The 15,963-nt window shown below is 34.6% G+C and overlaps 1 protein-coding gene and 1 pseudogene across 1 annotated transcript in view; both read left to right on the top strand.

Annotated features, from left to right (window-relative positions):
- LOC143231940 (uncharacterized) overlaps positions 1 to 10,908 on the top strand; it is a 243,790-nt gene extending 232,882 nt beyond the window's left edge. The window contains exons 18-21 of the mRNA XM_076466828.1: positions 6,070 to 6,179; positions 6,366 to 6,546; positions 8,939 to 9,778; positions 10,430 to 10,908. Of these exons, the coding sequence (XP_076322943.1) occupies positions 6,070 to 6,086 (17 nt within the window). The 3' untranslated portion in view covers positions 6,087 to 6,179; positions 6,366 to 6,546; positions 8,939 to 9,778; positions 10,430 to 10,908. The remainder of the gene's footprint in view (positions 1 to 6,069; positions 6,180 to 6,365; positions 6,547 to 8,938; positions 9,779 to 10,429) is intronic.
- Positions 6,394 to 10,618, top strand: LOC143231335 (acetylcholine receptor subunit alpha-like 1 pseudogene; annotated as a pseudogene).
- Positions 10,909 to 15,963: the final 5,055 nt, after the last annotated feature.

Genomic DNA, 15,963 nt, shown 5'->3' with positions numbered 1-15,963 from the left:
GTCCGTTAAGTTACCACGGGTCCATTTGAAGACAATTGTTACTGTACTGTCTGATAGACAATCATTGAAAAAACACGTTCTTGGAAATTAGGATTGTTTGTTTGTTTGTTTTGAATTTCGCGGAAAGCTACACGAAGGCCATCTGCGCTAGTCGTCCCTAATTTAGTAGTGTAAGACTACAGGGAAAGCAGCTAGTCATCACCATCCACTGCCAACTCTTAGGCTACTCTTTTACCAACGAATAGTGAGATTGATCTTTACGTTATAACGCCTACACGGCTGAAAGGGCGAGCGTGTTTGGTGTTACGGGAATTCGAACCCTCGACCCTCGGATTACGAGTCGAGTGCTTTAACCACCTGGCCATGCCGAGCCAATTAGGACTGTAATTTTGCAATTTTTTTTTTTTATCGAATTAGGATTCTAAAATTGACAATTTTATAAACACGAAATAAAGAACACCCTTGAAACTCTTTTTCCAAGAACTGTTACACTAGTTGTTTAATATAGGCAACAAAAAATAAAATATTTGAAAACGATAAATATTTTTTTGTATGTAAAACATGTGTATATACATGTAGACAATTATCGTATTGTTTATCGCATAAGTGTTTTAAAAAGAATTAATACCAATCCAGACAAAGGCAGCAAAAATATCATTATTATATTTTGCAAAGCGACATTTTTTACAGCTATAGAAGGATTCCTTAGAGACTTTGAAGTTTCAATGACGCAACCGATGGTTGCGTGACTTATCATTCAGAAAACGTATTAAATACACATACTTAATTGTCAAATATGTCAAAATGACTGTTAGCATTCATAAGAGTATTTTAAAATTATATAAGAGAAAAAAAACGACTTTATTTCTTTTTGTGACAAAAAAAGAAGAATAGAATTTGATGTGTCAAAGCTCCACATAAAAGAACGAACGTCCATACACTTGAATAAATATATACATCGTTCACTTTTCTGGGATTTGTAAATGTGAATTGAAAGCATTCATATGAAAAATTTTCGAATTCAAGTTATTACATATGTATGTATTTATTCAGTACTATTTTGAATACTGCGCAAAGTTGCACGAGGGCTATGTGTGCTGGCATTCACTAATTTAATAGTGTAAGACTAGAGGGAAGGCACCCAGTCATCACCACCCACCGCCAACTCTTAGATTATTCTTTTATCAACAGATAGTGGGATTTACCGTCACGTTATAACGCTCGTACGGCTAAACGGGCGAGCATGTTTGGTGTGACAGGGATTCAAACCCGCAACCCTCAGACTACGAGTAGAGTGCCTTAACCACCTAGCCAATTCGAGGTGTTAGTACTATTTTGCTTTGCGGATTTCTTAATGGAACCAATTGACAACCTCTTTCTTTTAACGAATAAACGACACAAAGTTTTGACTAATAAAAATTAATATGCTAATTTTTTAAACGCAACTGTAAACTTTAATTAGATTAGAAACCATTCTTCATAAATATACTTTATGATATAACAGTACGACTCTGGATATCAGTCAACGAATTTCAAGTGACAGAAAACAGCGTTTTTCTCAAGATAATCTGCCAACAACAAGGAAGAGATAGTGAATATGGTTAAAAAATATGGAATCGTTAACGAAATTCTATTAGCATCTTTATTAACATCTAATCATTAACATCTAATCGCTACGAGTTAATTTTTATCTTGCATTTTTAATAACTACTGTCGTTTCGAAAGCAAGGATTTGTGCAATGGATAGAAAAATACAAAAAACAAATGACAAAAATTACGCATGAGAAACGTTTTGCGGTGTGACAATTATTCTATAAATTTCAAACGTTAATTTCTGGTTCGGGGTTTTATTCCTTTGATAAATAACGTTAAACAATACGATTGAAAACAAATATTTGGGTGTCCTATGATTTAAATAGAAAATAAAGATTTGGTTATTATTAAACAAAATGAAGGTACTGTTAATGCATAGATGAAAATAAGGACTAGATTTTCGAAAATAGAATTCTTGTCTTGATGTGTTTGCTTGCAATAGACATTTTAATAAGATAACAAAGATATCTCGGTGTGGGTTTGAAACTTACCTCTTCATAAAGGTTTCTTCAGTGCGGTACTATGGTGTACGTCTAGAAGAAAATGGATTTACTTTAAAACCGAAGTAATTATAAAGTAATTAGCAGGGATAGTTAGCTTTTCATATTATATATTAGATTATATACAACTTATCGATGTTATAGAACATAAGTTGTGGGTATTGGCTGAAATCAAAATATGAAAAAAGGCCTCTAAGAAAATCGTTCGAAACAGATTAGAATGGTTGAATTATGCTCAAAAAAGAAATCAAGAAAAGATGTAAAATAAGACAAGACAGTTAGTGATATACATTAACATACTAGAATCAGATATTGGGATTTTAGGCTAACCACTTCACTTATTTACTAGAAATGGATGCACAGTTTACAATAATTTTGTGTATTTGATTATGACTTAGTCATGGCCAATCTGGTTATTGAGCCAGTTTGTATCCTGCGTCACAATTCTCATATCTGGGCACCTGGGGCTCTCTGATTAAAAGCCTTGATTTTCTTGTTACAATTCTGGGTAATGATTGATGAGTTGCAAGTGAAGATGGCATCTAAATTTGATCGTTTTGGAGATGGTTACATTATAGGACTTTCAGACACGGTTTCAGACGCGTACGTAAACACAAACTTCCAGGATTAAAGAAAATCTGTATCGTTAAAAATTACACATAAATAAATGAAAGACTACTACTTCACGATGAGCTTTCAGTTGTTGTGCAGAAAGTTTCTTTGTTTTTTTAGTTTCGCACAAAGCTACTCGAGGGATATCTGCGCTAGCCGACCCTGATTTAGCAGTGTATGTCTATAAGGAAGGCAACTAGTTATCATCACCCACCGCCAACTCTTGGGCTATTCTTTTACCAACGAATAGTGGGATTGACCGTCACATTTTAATGCTTCCACGGCTGAAATGGCGAACATTTTTGGTGTGAGGGCGATTCGATACCACGACCCTCAGATTACGAGTCGAATGTCCCGACTATTTGGCCATGGCGGGCCCGTGTATGGAGTTAAACATATTGTCACCAGAAGTAACTCAATAAGACAGCGATTCATTATAAACGAAACAAGCGACCTCAGAGCAACCCAAGAACTCAGCAGCTCATTACAGTTAAACAAAGCACCTCTAAATAACTCAAGAAGACAACGGTTTATTACAACTAAATGAAGGACATCTAAGTAACCCAAGAAGACAATGGTTCATTACAACTAAACAAAAGACCTTCAAGTAACATAAGAACACAACGATTCATTACAGCTAAACAAAGGACCCCCAACTAAACGAAGAACACAATGGTCCGTTAAAGCAAAACAAAGAGCATTAAAGTGATTCAAGCAGTTCATTACTACTAAAAAGTGTAAGCAGGTTAATTCAATAGACTTATATCTGCCGAAATGATAAAACAGCTGTTTTAACAAGATAAATCAATAGGCTTAGATCTGCCAAAATGATACAACAGCTGTTTTAACAAGCATCTTCCTAAACGCAACACAATCATTGCTGAAAGCTTTTCCTGACACGTGACAACTGAAATAATAAAGCATGCGTCTAGTTGATCAATTTCAAAAGTTCAGACAATGTTTTATAGTCTTGCAGGTCACCCAACACTTGCAAATGGTATAAGAGTATGTTGCAATGGTTTATCTATAAAATCTGTGGTTAGTTAAACATCTAAAGATTCCAGAAAATGCTAAAATGAACTTTGCTAAAGTATAAATACCATTATACTACGAAAAAACATAATCTTTCTATGGATCGGATATTAATAAGATATGGTTTTCTCAAGACAAAGTTGCAACCACACGTAATAACCAGTATTTCATCTTTTTTGTAAGATATAAAGTACGAATGAGAAATTATATTCTGACTAAACACACAAGTGGACTCGGGTGACTTGGATTGGTAAAAAAAAGGCCCTCGTAAATCGTTGTTTTCGCAAGTTTGATGGATTTGAAAACTGTATAAAGACGAAAAGGGCAACACTGACGTCAGAGTATTGGAAAAAAGAAAATAGTTCATGGTCAGAGCCATCATTTAGAACAACATCAAGGACAGAAAAAGTTATAGGATTGTGACATTCATCATTGGATTGTTACTATAAATTGTATATAGACGAATTAAGAAAAACAACAACCTAGTTCAACTATAAATTAGTATTTGGATATAATGAAAAATAATATTAAACGGGCTTCTTAAAGTTTTTAATCTTTTACGCTTAACAAATGGACAAGGATGATATGAATCTAACTTATCATCAGAATTAGAAAATAGTTCTCTCCCTGGTTTAATGAAAAACAAAGATTACGTGAAAGCTCACAGACGTTTAAACTGATGTATCATGTAGGACATTTTGGTGGCGATTTGACAGTTTTCTACTGTCAAATCATGTTACTTGATTTCTACAGTATTTATTCAATCAGTAAAGAGATAATTATACATTTACGATTGCAGTAAACCAATAGTTTGGATTGGAACAGCGGTTTCTGTACATTTTATTTTATAATAAGCAAAAGAAGCTTTGTTGGTAACATTTGTCATAAATCTACACACTTATAGAACTATTAATTTGTTAAAACGTTTTACACCACAAACTTTCGTTCATTTCACGTCTTTTAGTTTTAGACCTGAATTATCGTAGTAGATGTACTTCCTCAGGGTTCTCGAAAGTGTTCTGTTTTAAAAGTGAATAAAACCAAAATTAAGAGTAGCAAATATTTTGATCAATTGCTTTTGAAGTTTGTACTTCATGCTGCGTGGTAGCCTGCAGAGTGCTTAATTTGTCTCGTGATTCATGGTATATGCAATTTTTACTGACGTCACAAATGTTACTACATTTCAGTGTCTACTGACTGACCTGCAGACAACACACTACTGTACAATGGAGCGAATGGTTAAAACAGATGACCCCTTCAGGCAACCATCGATACCCTTTCAGGGAAAGACATAATTAAAGATTTGTAAACAAATGAATTTTCGAGTATAATTATTGACAAGTGTGTAAGAAAGGAACGAAATAGGGTCAGCAACACATACAGTTTAATCATCCAGTGATTTATTGAAAGCTATTGTGTTATCATTTTGGTAAACAGTTTATTATACTCAAAAATAATTAAGTTTAAATGAATTAGCATACGTATCATAAGATAACTAAAATAAATTTAAAGCCACTAGTTAAAATTATGCACTGATATGAAATCTAAAGCTTCGTACCAAAAGTATAGTTTGGTCAATTTTAAAGTGTCTGTCTCTTCAGGCGCATAAGAGAACTCTTATTTGATTGAATTATGAGGACCAGAGCAATATAAAAAACGACTAATGCAACCAGAGTGATAAACACGAGACTACGAAGGTCAAAACATATGATCTACATGAGCATACAATACAATAAAGTTTCACTAAAGTTTTATAATTAAAAAAGGGAAAAATCATTAATAGCGGTACTATCAATTAAAAGATTTTGATCTTTTGAGCCCAAAACTGTAATTAGATCTCAAGAGAGAAATGAGGTACGACCTAAAAGTTTGTACTTGAAAATAATCAGAACCATTTTGTTAGTTATTATGCCGCTGATATAAAAGAGTTTTGTTTATCATTGATTATGTTTCTAGATATGAGAAAGAGCATGTAAATATTTATGAAGAAAACTGTGTGACGTATAATAAAATACACTGTTCTAAACTCCAATGAAGTTCTGGAAAAACACTAGCTACTGTATCTCTAACAGTCGTTCTTGGATGTAGATTACTACTGCAGGTTTCTTAAAAAAAACTAATATTGGGCATCATATAATCTTTACATAAGTCTCTTGTGAGCTCTTGAGCTCCTTTGCTAAGTAACGAGAAGAAATATAATGGAAAGGTTACACTCGTATGTTTAGAGTACACTTGTAAGTTTAGAGTACACTCGTGTGCTTTACCTATGCCTAGTTGCGAGAGTTTCAGGAAGACACCACTCGTGTTTTACTCAGCTATACTATCTTTTTAGGAATGGAAAGATTATAAGCTACGTTGGGATCCCGAGGAATATGGGGGCGTCTCAAAACTTCACGTGCCAGCTGAGCAGATATGGCTGCCAGACATAGTCTTGTATAACAAGTGAGTATTTTCTGTCTTTGAATATAGGAGGATTTTGTAAGTTGTGTGTAAACAAAAATGTGAAGACACAAGCGAGTGAACATTTAAAGATAATTCAGAACAAATTCTTTAAGCCTTACCTGTTAGAAGTTTTCATTTAAAAAAAAACACGGAGTATCTGCACCGTTTATTTTATGTACAATCTAGTGCTGACGGTAATTACGAAGTGACCATCATGACCAAAGCTGTCCTGCATTCTGACGGTTTGGTCATTTGGAGACCACCAGCAATTTACAAGAGCTCGTGCGAGATGAACGTTCAGTATTTTCCCTTCGACGAACAAACCTGTTTTATGAAATTTGGTTCCTGGACATATGATGGCTACACGGTAAGTAAACTTTGGTTCCTGGACATATGATGGCTACACGGTAAGTAAAAATTTGGTTCCTGGACATATGATGGCTACACGGTAAGTAAAATTTGGTTCCTGGACATATGATGGCTACACGGTAAGTAAAATTTGGTTCCTGGACATATGATGGCTACACGGTAAGTAAAATTTGGTTCCTGGACATATGATGGCTACACGGTAAGTAAAATTTGGTTCCTGGACATATGATGGCTACACGGTAAGTAAAATTTGGTTCCTGGACATATGATGGCTACACGGTAAGTAAAATTTGGTTCCTGGACATATGATGGCTACACGGTAAGTAAAATTTGGTTCCTGGACATATGATGGCTACACGGTAAGTAAAATTTGGTTCCTGGACATATGATGGCTACACGGTAAGTAAAATTTGGTTCCTGGACATATGATGGCTACACGGTAAGTAAAATTTGGTTCCTGGACATATGATGGCTACACGGTAAGTAAAATTTGGTTCCTGGACATATGATGGCTACACGGTAAGTAAAATTTGGTTCCTGGACATATGATGGCTACACGGTAAGTAAAATTTGGTTCCTGGACATATGATGGCTACACGGTAAGTAAAATTTGGTTCCTGGACATATGATGGCTACACGGTAAGTAAAATTTGTTAACTTTGATCATTCCTAATGATTAATCAGTAGGTTTGATATATTACTACGTGGTATGTGGAAGAATTCATCTGATTAGTAACAAGTAAATCGATTTTTGATGGACGAGTAACACATCCGTAGATGCTAAAATATGAATAAGTCTCAGCTATACATTAAGTTTTGACGAATAAGAAGTAATAGGTAATGTTATTGTTTCGACATGACGTATTCGAAGCATTTTTAGAACTAACAAAATTTATACAGTAATTTTATTTTGTTAACTAGCAACGGGGGTTTACTAATTTTTTTTATGTAATGATAAGAGATATATGCACAGAATTCTAATGAAATAAAAAGAGGTTACATTAAAATTTGATAAACTCGTATAATCATATAATAACATAATAAAGTGTCACCTGGGTAAATAAAAAGTTTAGTATATTCAAAATGAAGTACAGTACTACTACTACTAGGCATAGTTTAAATACATATACCTTTACAGTTATCATACTTATGTTGCACTTACTAAATGATTAGATACCTGGCGGCTAGAACGTTCATTCTGCTACTTGTGCTTCGCGGGATCAAAACCTGTAGCGGAAAATGTCTTGCCCTATCAGGCGTGGAATGTTATAATGTGACGGTCAATCTCACCTTTTGTCTAAAGGTTTGACGGCGGGTGCTGTTGGCAGGTTTCTCTTCCTGTAATCAGCAGTTCTAGATTGTACTCTTATGCAGTTAAATTTCACATCGGAAATGAGCGTCTTTTCCGTAATTTTTGCCTTTTCCTCTAGTTTTCCTTATTGCTCCCATAATTAACTGCAAATTTAACAATTTAAATGCTCTTGACAAAACATTGCTATACATGTGATGGTCTCACGACAATTATCATTAGTGTCTTTCTTATATACGATGATATATGGCATGAGCAGGTGGTTTAGACGCTTGACTCGTAATTTGAGGGTCGCAGGCTCGAATCCCCGTCACACCAAACATGTGCGCCCTTTCAGCCGTGGGGACGTTATAATGTGACGGTCAGTCCCGCTAGTTGTATGGTAAAAGAGTGGTCCAAGAGTTGGCGGTGGGTGGTAATGACTAGCTGCTTTCCCTCTAATCTTACACTGCTAAATTAGGGATGGCTAGCGCAGATAGCCCTCGAGTAGCTTTGCGCGAAATTAAAAAAAAAAACAAGCAATAATATATTTTTGTTTCATAAGTATACTATTTTGCACAAGCATGTTTTCTACTATATTTGTTAGAATCAAACGCCGTAGTGAAAGGTAATACTAAGTGTATATATATATAATCATAAAACTAACTAATGACTAATACCTCTAACATAACCCTTAATTTCGATCGAGGACTAAGTATTAATATCTCGGATATAGTTTAATAAATTGACTAATTTATTTTTTGAAGAACGGGAATAAAAACATTATAATGACATTGCTGGATTATTGCCAATTTCCATAGATGGCGTGGAGTGTTGCATTTGAAACTAAGTACACCAGTTCAGTAAAAAAGTGGCACGAGGAGATTTCTAAACATGATGTGCATTCCATACCAATGTTTGAACGAATGTCACGTGTTTTTACTTTTTACTACAGTATATTTATATTAAGATGAATGTTCGCTTTTTTTTTTAAGTATACAGTCTGTTAAACGCTAGATCTTATGGAGTTCGTTATTTCAAGATTCTGAAGAGAGATGCACATTTTTAAAATATATTATTCATCGAATACTTTATGAGTTAGGTTGACCTGAAACACAAGCACCAGTCAGAAGGTACCGAAGAAATTGCCATAGGAATCGACTTGAGCGATTTTTACTTGAGTGTCGAATGGGACATCATGGCTGTGCCTGCGAGACGTAAGGAGAAGTTTTACAGCTGTTGTGACGAACCGTATCCGGATATCACCTTTAATATCACCCTACGACGGAAAACTCTTTTCTACACTGTCAATCTCATTATTCCTTGCGTGGCAATCTCGTTTCTTTCAGTTGTAGTGTTTTATTTACCCTCAGAAAGCGGAGAGAAAGTGTCGTTAAGTATTTCAATTGTACTCTCGTTAGGTGTCTTCTTCTTGTTACTGTCGGAAATCATTCCTCCAACATCCCTGACGGTTCCCTTGCTTGGAAAATATCTCCTTTTTACGATGATATTGGTGTCATTTTCTGTGTTTGTCACGATAGCTGTTCTGAATGTCAATTTTCGGTCTCCATCCACCCATCACATGGCACCTTGGGTTCGTACGGTCTTCCTAGAAATCTTACCCAAGATCTTGAGAATGAAGAGACCTCAAGAAGGCGAAGAGGAAACACCGCCCGACGTAAAGCTTGAGGGCAGAAGCTTTGATGGTGTTGAGATGAGACACCCTGGACCTGCTGATAAACCAGGGTTTTTAGAATATGAGTGTTCTTTCCATGGAACAAGTTACACAGTGGCTGGTGTAAGGGATGAGGTGCGAGGAGTGGATCCTGACGTCAGTCCCTCTGCTCTTCAGGAGAGGAAGCTGTGTCCCGAACTGGAAAGAGCTGTCTTAAACGTGCGTTTTATTGCTCAACATATGGAAAACCGGGATAGCTATTCAGAGGTAAGATCTATCAGTCTCAGACACGTGACATAAATGCATTGTTTCTGGTGATTTATAGACTGAAATACACGTTGTGTCTTTATCATATTCGAATATTTCGCCATTATCTATGGCCCGGCATAGCCATGTGATTAAGGCACCCGACTCGTAACCTGAGGGTCACAAGTTCGAATCCCTCTTACACCAAACATGCTCACCCTTTTAGCCGTGGGAGCGTTACAATGTAACGTTCAATCCCACTATTAGTTAGTAAAAGAGTAGCCCAAGAATTGGTGGTGTGTGGTGATGACTAGCTGTGTTCCCTTTAGTCTTACACTGCTAAATTAGGGACGGTTATCGCAGATAGACCTCGCGTAGCTTTGCGCTAAATTCAAATAAAATTTATATTGTTATGGGATTAAAAGTTTCGGAAACGTATTTAGTTTTTCTGTCCACGACGAAGAAAGTTTAAAAGATAAAACCCATAATTATCTCTGTTCGACTTGCATTTTATCGGTAATGGTCTAAATAAAAGCCCATAGAAATAGAAATAAAAATAATTTATATAACAACTGCGACTTAAAGAATATTCGAACACACCAACATATCTTTTATCAGTTACTATTTCTTTCTTAATATTGTTTGTTCACAGAAGCTCTTGTTTGTTCTTAGATCGAAGGAGACTGGCAGTTTGTCGCAATGGTCTTAGATCGCCTATTCCTTTGGATATTTACACTGGCCTGTGCTATCGGGTCGGCATGCATCATCTTAGAGGCACCATCTCTCTATGATGACCAACAGCCAATCGACGTGGTTCTTTCGAAGATGGCACCATCTCGCCTGCATCATCTGAAAGATTAATATCTTTTCATTTTAAAGTGAATTTTTAACTATGGAAGGAAAATACCATGAGCAGTTGTTTTTGATAATTATAAAATCAGGATATGAATGTGTACAATCATAGACTTAACGTATTGTTAAAGTGAGTTAGAGAATTAACTTTCCGGTGAGTTAACAAATTATTATACTCAGTATACCACCTCTTCAGTGAGCCGATTTTTTTTTTCTTTTTAATCCCAACCGTTATTGTACGAAATTATAAATACCTGAAATGTTCAAAGCAAATAAACAATGTAATAGGTCTATAAAAATGGTTTAAAAAGTGTATTACATTTGTGAGTGTGTTTATCTGTTAGTCTCTAACGGATTTGATTATAGTCAGGGCCCAATTATTTATTAGGCACAATAGGCATAGAGCCAAGGGCCTAAGAAATTTCAAACCAAAATTTATAATTTATATATATATATATAGTTTATCTAACTTTTGGTTTAAATTATACAGCTTGTAAGGCCTACGAACAGATGGTGCCTAGGCTCGACTATTGTCTTGATTCGGAACTGATCGTGGTAAATTAGAGAATGGATTGTTGTTTGTATTGTTTATTTCATAAAGTCTCTGATAGTGCAAGACAGGCTCTAAGTTTATGAGCACACAATACTAAATCCGGGGTTCAATTCCTGTGATATAAAAAATCTCTGACAACCCTCTGTGTAGCTATGTGCTAAAAAAACCACAACAACAACGTAAGACAACGAGCCAAATGGTACTAAATTATGTTAGATTTGCACGAAGAAGTGTTTAGTTTTTATTGAACTATACCAAATCCATCATGGAACGGTAAAATCCGTCACACATGCCATTCTTTTCGTATAAAAGATTTACTTTGGACCCTGGGCTGTTGAATGAACAGCATTTGGTTCGTGGAATGTCTTTCAATATAGCGGATGCTGTGTATAAAGCTATTTTGATTACGGGCACTTTTGACTTACAGATATATATATATACATAAATACTCACATAGACGCTTATTGCGGTATTATTATCTTCAGAAAATACCAAGTTGAGAAATGCGGGTTTTTTGTGTAAATAAACCGGCTTGCCATAAATATGCTAGGAAAGCGAAGCGTTACACATTAATGTATCTTATGGATGTACCAATTTTATAGGAAAGAGTCGATTCCAACATTTTTATTGTCAAGCACTTTAACTGGAAAGCCATTTGAAATATAGTTTTTATATTTTGCAATGAAACTGGTTGAAATAAAATGATAGCGATAACAAATGTAGAATATTACACATATTTTTCGTGCTTTTAAAAGCATTGAGTTATATACTTTAGTATAATATTAGTCAAAACGAATTTCTCCAATATCGTAAACATTACTCTAACATGTTTTATTAATATCTCAAGTATTACTCTTACATGTTTTATTAATATCTCAAGTATTACTCTAACATGTTTTATTAATATCTCAAGTATTACTCTAACATGTTTTATTAATGTCTCAAGTATTACTCTAACATGTTTTATTAATATCTCAAGTATTACTCTAACATGTTTTATTAATATCTTAAGTATTACTCTAACATGTTTTATTAATATCTTAAGTATTACTCTAACATGTTTTATTAATATCTCAAGTATTACTCTAACATGTTTTATTAATATCTTAAGTATTACTCTAACATGTTTTATTAATATCTCAAGTATTACTCTAACATGTTTTATTAATATCTCAAGTATTACTCTAACATGTTTTATTAATATCTCAAGTATTACTCTAACATGTTTTATTAATATCTCAAGTATTACTCTAACATGTTTTATTAATATCTCAAGTATTACTCTAACATTCGACAATAATAAAAAACGAGTTTTATTAATATCTCAAGATTACTCTAACATTCGACAATAATAAAAAACGAGTTTTATTAATATCTCAAGTATTACTCTAACATTAGACAAAAATAAAAAAAACGAGTTTTATTAATATCTCAAGTATTACTCTAACATTAGACAAAAATAAAAAAAACGAGTTTTATTAATATCTCAAGTATTACTATAACAGTGGTTTGTTTGTTTGTTTTTGAATTTCGCGCAAAGCTTCTCGAGGGCTATCTGTGCTAGTCGTCCCTAATTTAGCAGTGTAAGACAAGAGAGAAAGCAGCTAGTCACCACCACCCACCGATGAACAGCTGGTATGTTAACAGACTAGCTGTAAGGAATGTTGAAAACAGAATGATATTCTGTCAGGTGCCGTAAGTACATAATATTTGATAATAGTTAAGAATTTTCTACATAAAAATAAATACAGACTTTTGTCTACGTTAAAATACTTTTATCAGCAAGCTTTCGGTCCTCTTATGGGAGTCTTTACCGGGCAACAATGAGTCTCAAAGCAAGAGAAAATTAAAAAAAAATAGTTTGTTTATTATCTTTTAAAAAAAGATAATTGTCCAGGAATTTGAAACCAAAATCTAAATTAAATCTGAAACAAATACACATACGTTTAGGACTATTGCTTTGACTTTACGTGGGAACTTAATTAAGTAATTTTACATATAAACTCTAGTGAAAACTTAAACTTGAAACTTGTAACAAAGTTCGTCATTGAAGGAACCAAAGATCTTGTATAATTATTTATTTAAGTCAAGAGTCAATTAGTTTCCACAATCACTCAGCCATTAATTTGGTTTAGTAGACATTTTATACGCATCTAAAACGATAAAGTTAGTAAATTGTGAGATATATGTACTTGTTATTAAATGAACTTCGCAGAAGTCTGGCCGCATTCAATAAGTCTTACTTTAATCTATACGACACTTGGTTATGGCTTTACAATGATGGCGTCTATTCGCTCAAAATAATAGAATAAAACTAAGATTCGTAAAAGCATGTTTACAGGAAATTAATAGGATAGTGATTACATTGTAATCTGGGCTCAGATATCTTGCACAATTACGATACTGAATCATAGTTGAATTAAATTCGGTAAAAGAAACAACAATTAGAAATTTACGAGAGAAATATTTCGTTCACGTTTAACAATTAATAGAGTATATTGTAATTACATGTTCTACCATTTTATCTTAATTTGTTATAGTCATTTTTCTGCCATTTTATCTTAATTTGTTATAGTCATTTTGCCAGTCTGTTTAATCATAAGTCGACAGAAAGTGCATATATACTTTAATATTCCTTCAAAATAAATTATATCTTAAACATAAAATAGAAGAGTATTAAATATATCATTCATATATCAGAATTACAATACGATAAATATTCAAATGAAACTAGTTTATTTATAAAGAAAGCTTCAATCATTTTATACGCCCCGCCATGGCCATGTGAGTAAGGCGCTTCACTCCCTCGTACTGTAAAGGTCGCGGGTTCGAATCGCCGTCGCACCAAACATGTGCGCACCTTCAGCCGTGGGGGCGTTATAATGTGACGGTCAATCCCACTATTCGTTGGTAAAAAGAGTAGCTCAAGGGTTGGCGGTGGGTGGCGATGACTAACTGCCTTCCCTCTAGTCTTACATTGCTAAATTAGGGACGGCTAGCGCAGATAACCCTTGAATATCTTTGCGCTAAATTCAAAACAAACAAATATATTTAGCTATACTTTTCTGAAAATATGTGAAACTAGCTACGAATAAAATTTTAAAGTTCTTATAACTGACGGTAGGGCTCGTTATATTTGGCTAAGCCTAAAAAACTTAGGATTTCAGATTGTTCATGTTAAGTTATATTCTTCCTAAGTTTTAATTAAAAACAGCACCAGCATTAAAGCTAAAATAACCATAAAATGCGTTATAAATATCCTAATATAAATAAATATTTTGATAGAAGATTATAGTCAGAGCTAAATAAATACGAATTAACCAAAGTTAGAAATATTTATGAATTTATCTTGACGAAACACTTGTATTAAAAATGAAAAATGTCTCTGAATTTATTCTTCGACACAGTTATATCGTAGCAGAAATTATCCATGAATGTATCGAATATCGGCCCGGCATGGCCAAGCGTGTTAAGGGGTTCGACTCGTAATCTGAGGGTCGCGGGTTCGAATCCCCGTCGCATCAACAATGCTCGCCCTCTTAGCCGTGGGGGCGTTATAATGTTACGGTCAATCCCACTATTCGTTGGTAAAAGAGTAGCCCAAGCGTTGCCGGTGGGTGGTGATGACTAGCTGCCTTCCCTCTAGTCTTACACTACTAAATTAGGGACGGCAAGCGCAGATAGCCTTCGAGTAGCTTTGCTCGAAATTAAAAAATAAATGTCTCTATCTTTAAAAATAGATAGAATTCGGGAACAATTAAAGTATTTAAGTCGTAAACACACTGAGAGAGACTTTTTTTTAGAAACGAATATTTACTAATTTACTTTGAAGACATTCTGTTATCATAGCTAAAAATATCCATAAGTTCACTTTGCTGATACCCTTATATCACAGCTAAAATATGCGTAAAACACTTGGAAGATACCTTTGCATATAATTAAAATATTCTTAAATCAACATTGTTAACACCCTTGCTTAAAAGCGAAAACAATTCCTTGAATTTACTTGTATGCTACACTTCCATCACAGCGAAAAATATCCACAAATTCACCTTGAGAGCAACATTACTTAAAAACGTTTGTTGTTGTTTGTTGGGGCCTGGCATGGCCTAGCGCGTTAAGGCGTGCGCTTCGTAATCTGAGGGTCACGGGTTCGAATCCCCGTCGCATCAACAATGCTCGCCCTCCCAGCCGTGGGGGCGTTATAATGTGACGGTCAATCCCACTATTCGTTGGTAAAAGAGTAGCCCAAGAGTTGGCGGTGGGTGGTGATGACTAGCTGCCTTCCCTCTAGTCTTACACTGCTAAATTAGGGACGGCTAGCACAGATAGTCCTCGAGTAGCTTTGTGTGAAATTCCAAAAACCATTGTTGTTTGTTATTAAACACAGAGCTACACAAAGGGCTATCTAGCTCTGCTAACCACGAGTATCGAAACCCGGTTTCTCGTGTTATAAGTTTGCAGACATACTATTTTGTGTAACTTGGATGCTGCTTAAAAGCGAGAAATTATTCATTTTGTTGATGTCTCTGTCTTAAAGGTAAAAATAGCTTTGAACGTGTTTTGATGCAACTGTCACATCAAAGCTAAAAATATATCAATGATTTTACAGGATAATTCGCATACGTTAAAGTTGTAACAGCCAAGTAAGAAAGTCTTTTCGTGTTTACTTCTCGTCTTCGTGAAGGTTTTTCCATTCTAACAAAAATGTTAAATAATATTAGAAACAAATAGAAACCAATCATTCATATTGTAAAACTGCTGTTGTAGCACTAACGGTATGTAAAAAGTAAACACGTCT

The sequence above is a fragment of the Tachypleus tridentatus genome, chromosome 11 (genome assembly GCF_004210375.1).
Source record: "Tachypleus tridentatus isolate NWPU-2018 chromosome 11, ASM421037v1, whole genome shotgun sequence".
NCBI lineage: Eukaryota > Metazoa > Arthropoda > Merostomata > Xiphosura > Limulidae > Tachypleus > Tachypleus tridentatus.
The sequence above is the reverse complement of the archived record's forward strand: the minus strand, read 5'-3'. Positions and strand labels throughout refer to the sequence as shown.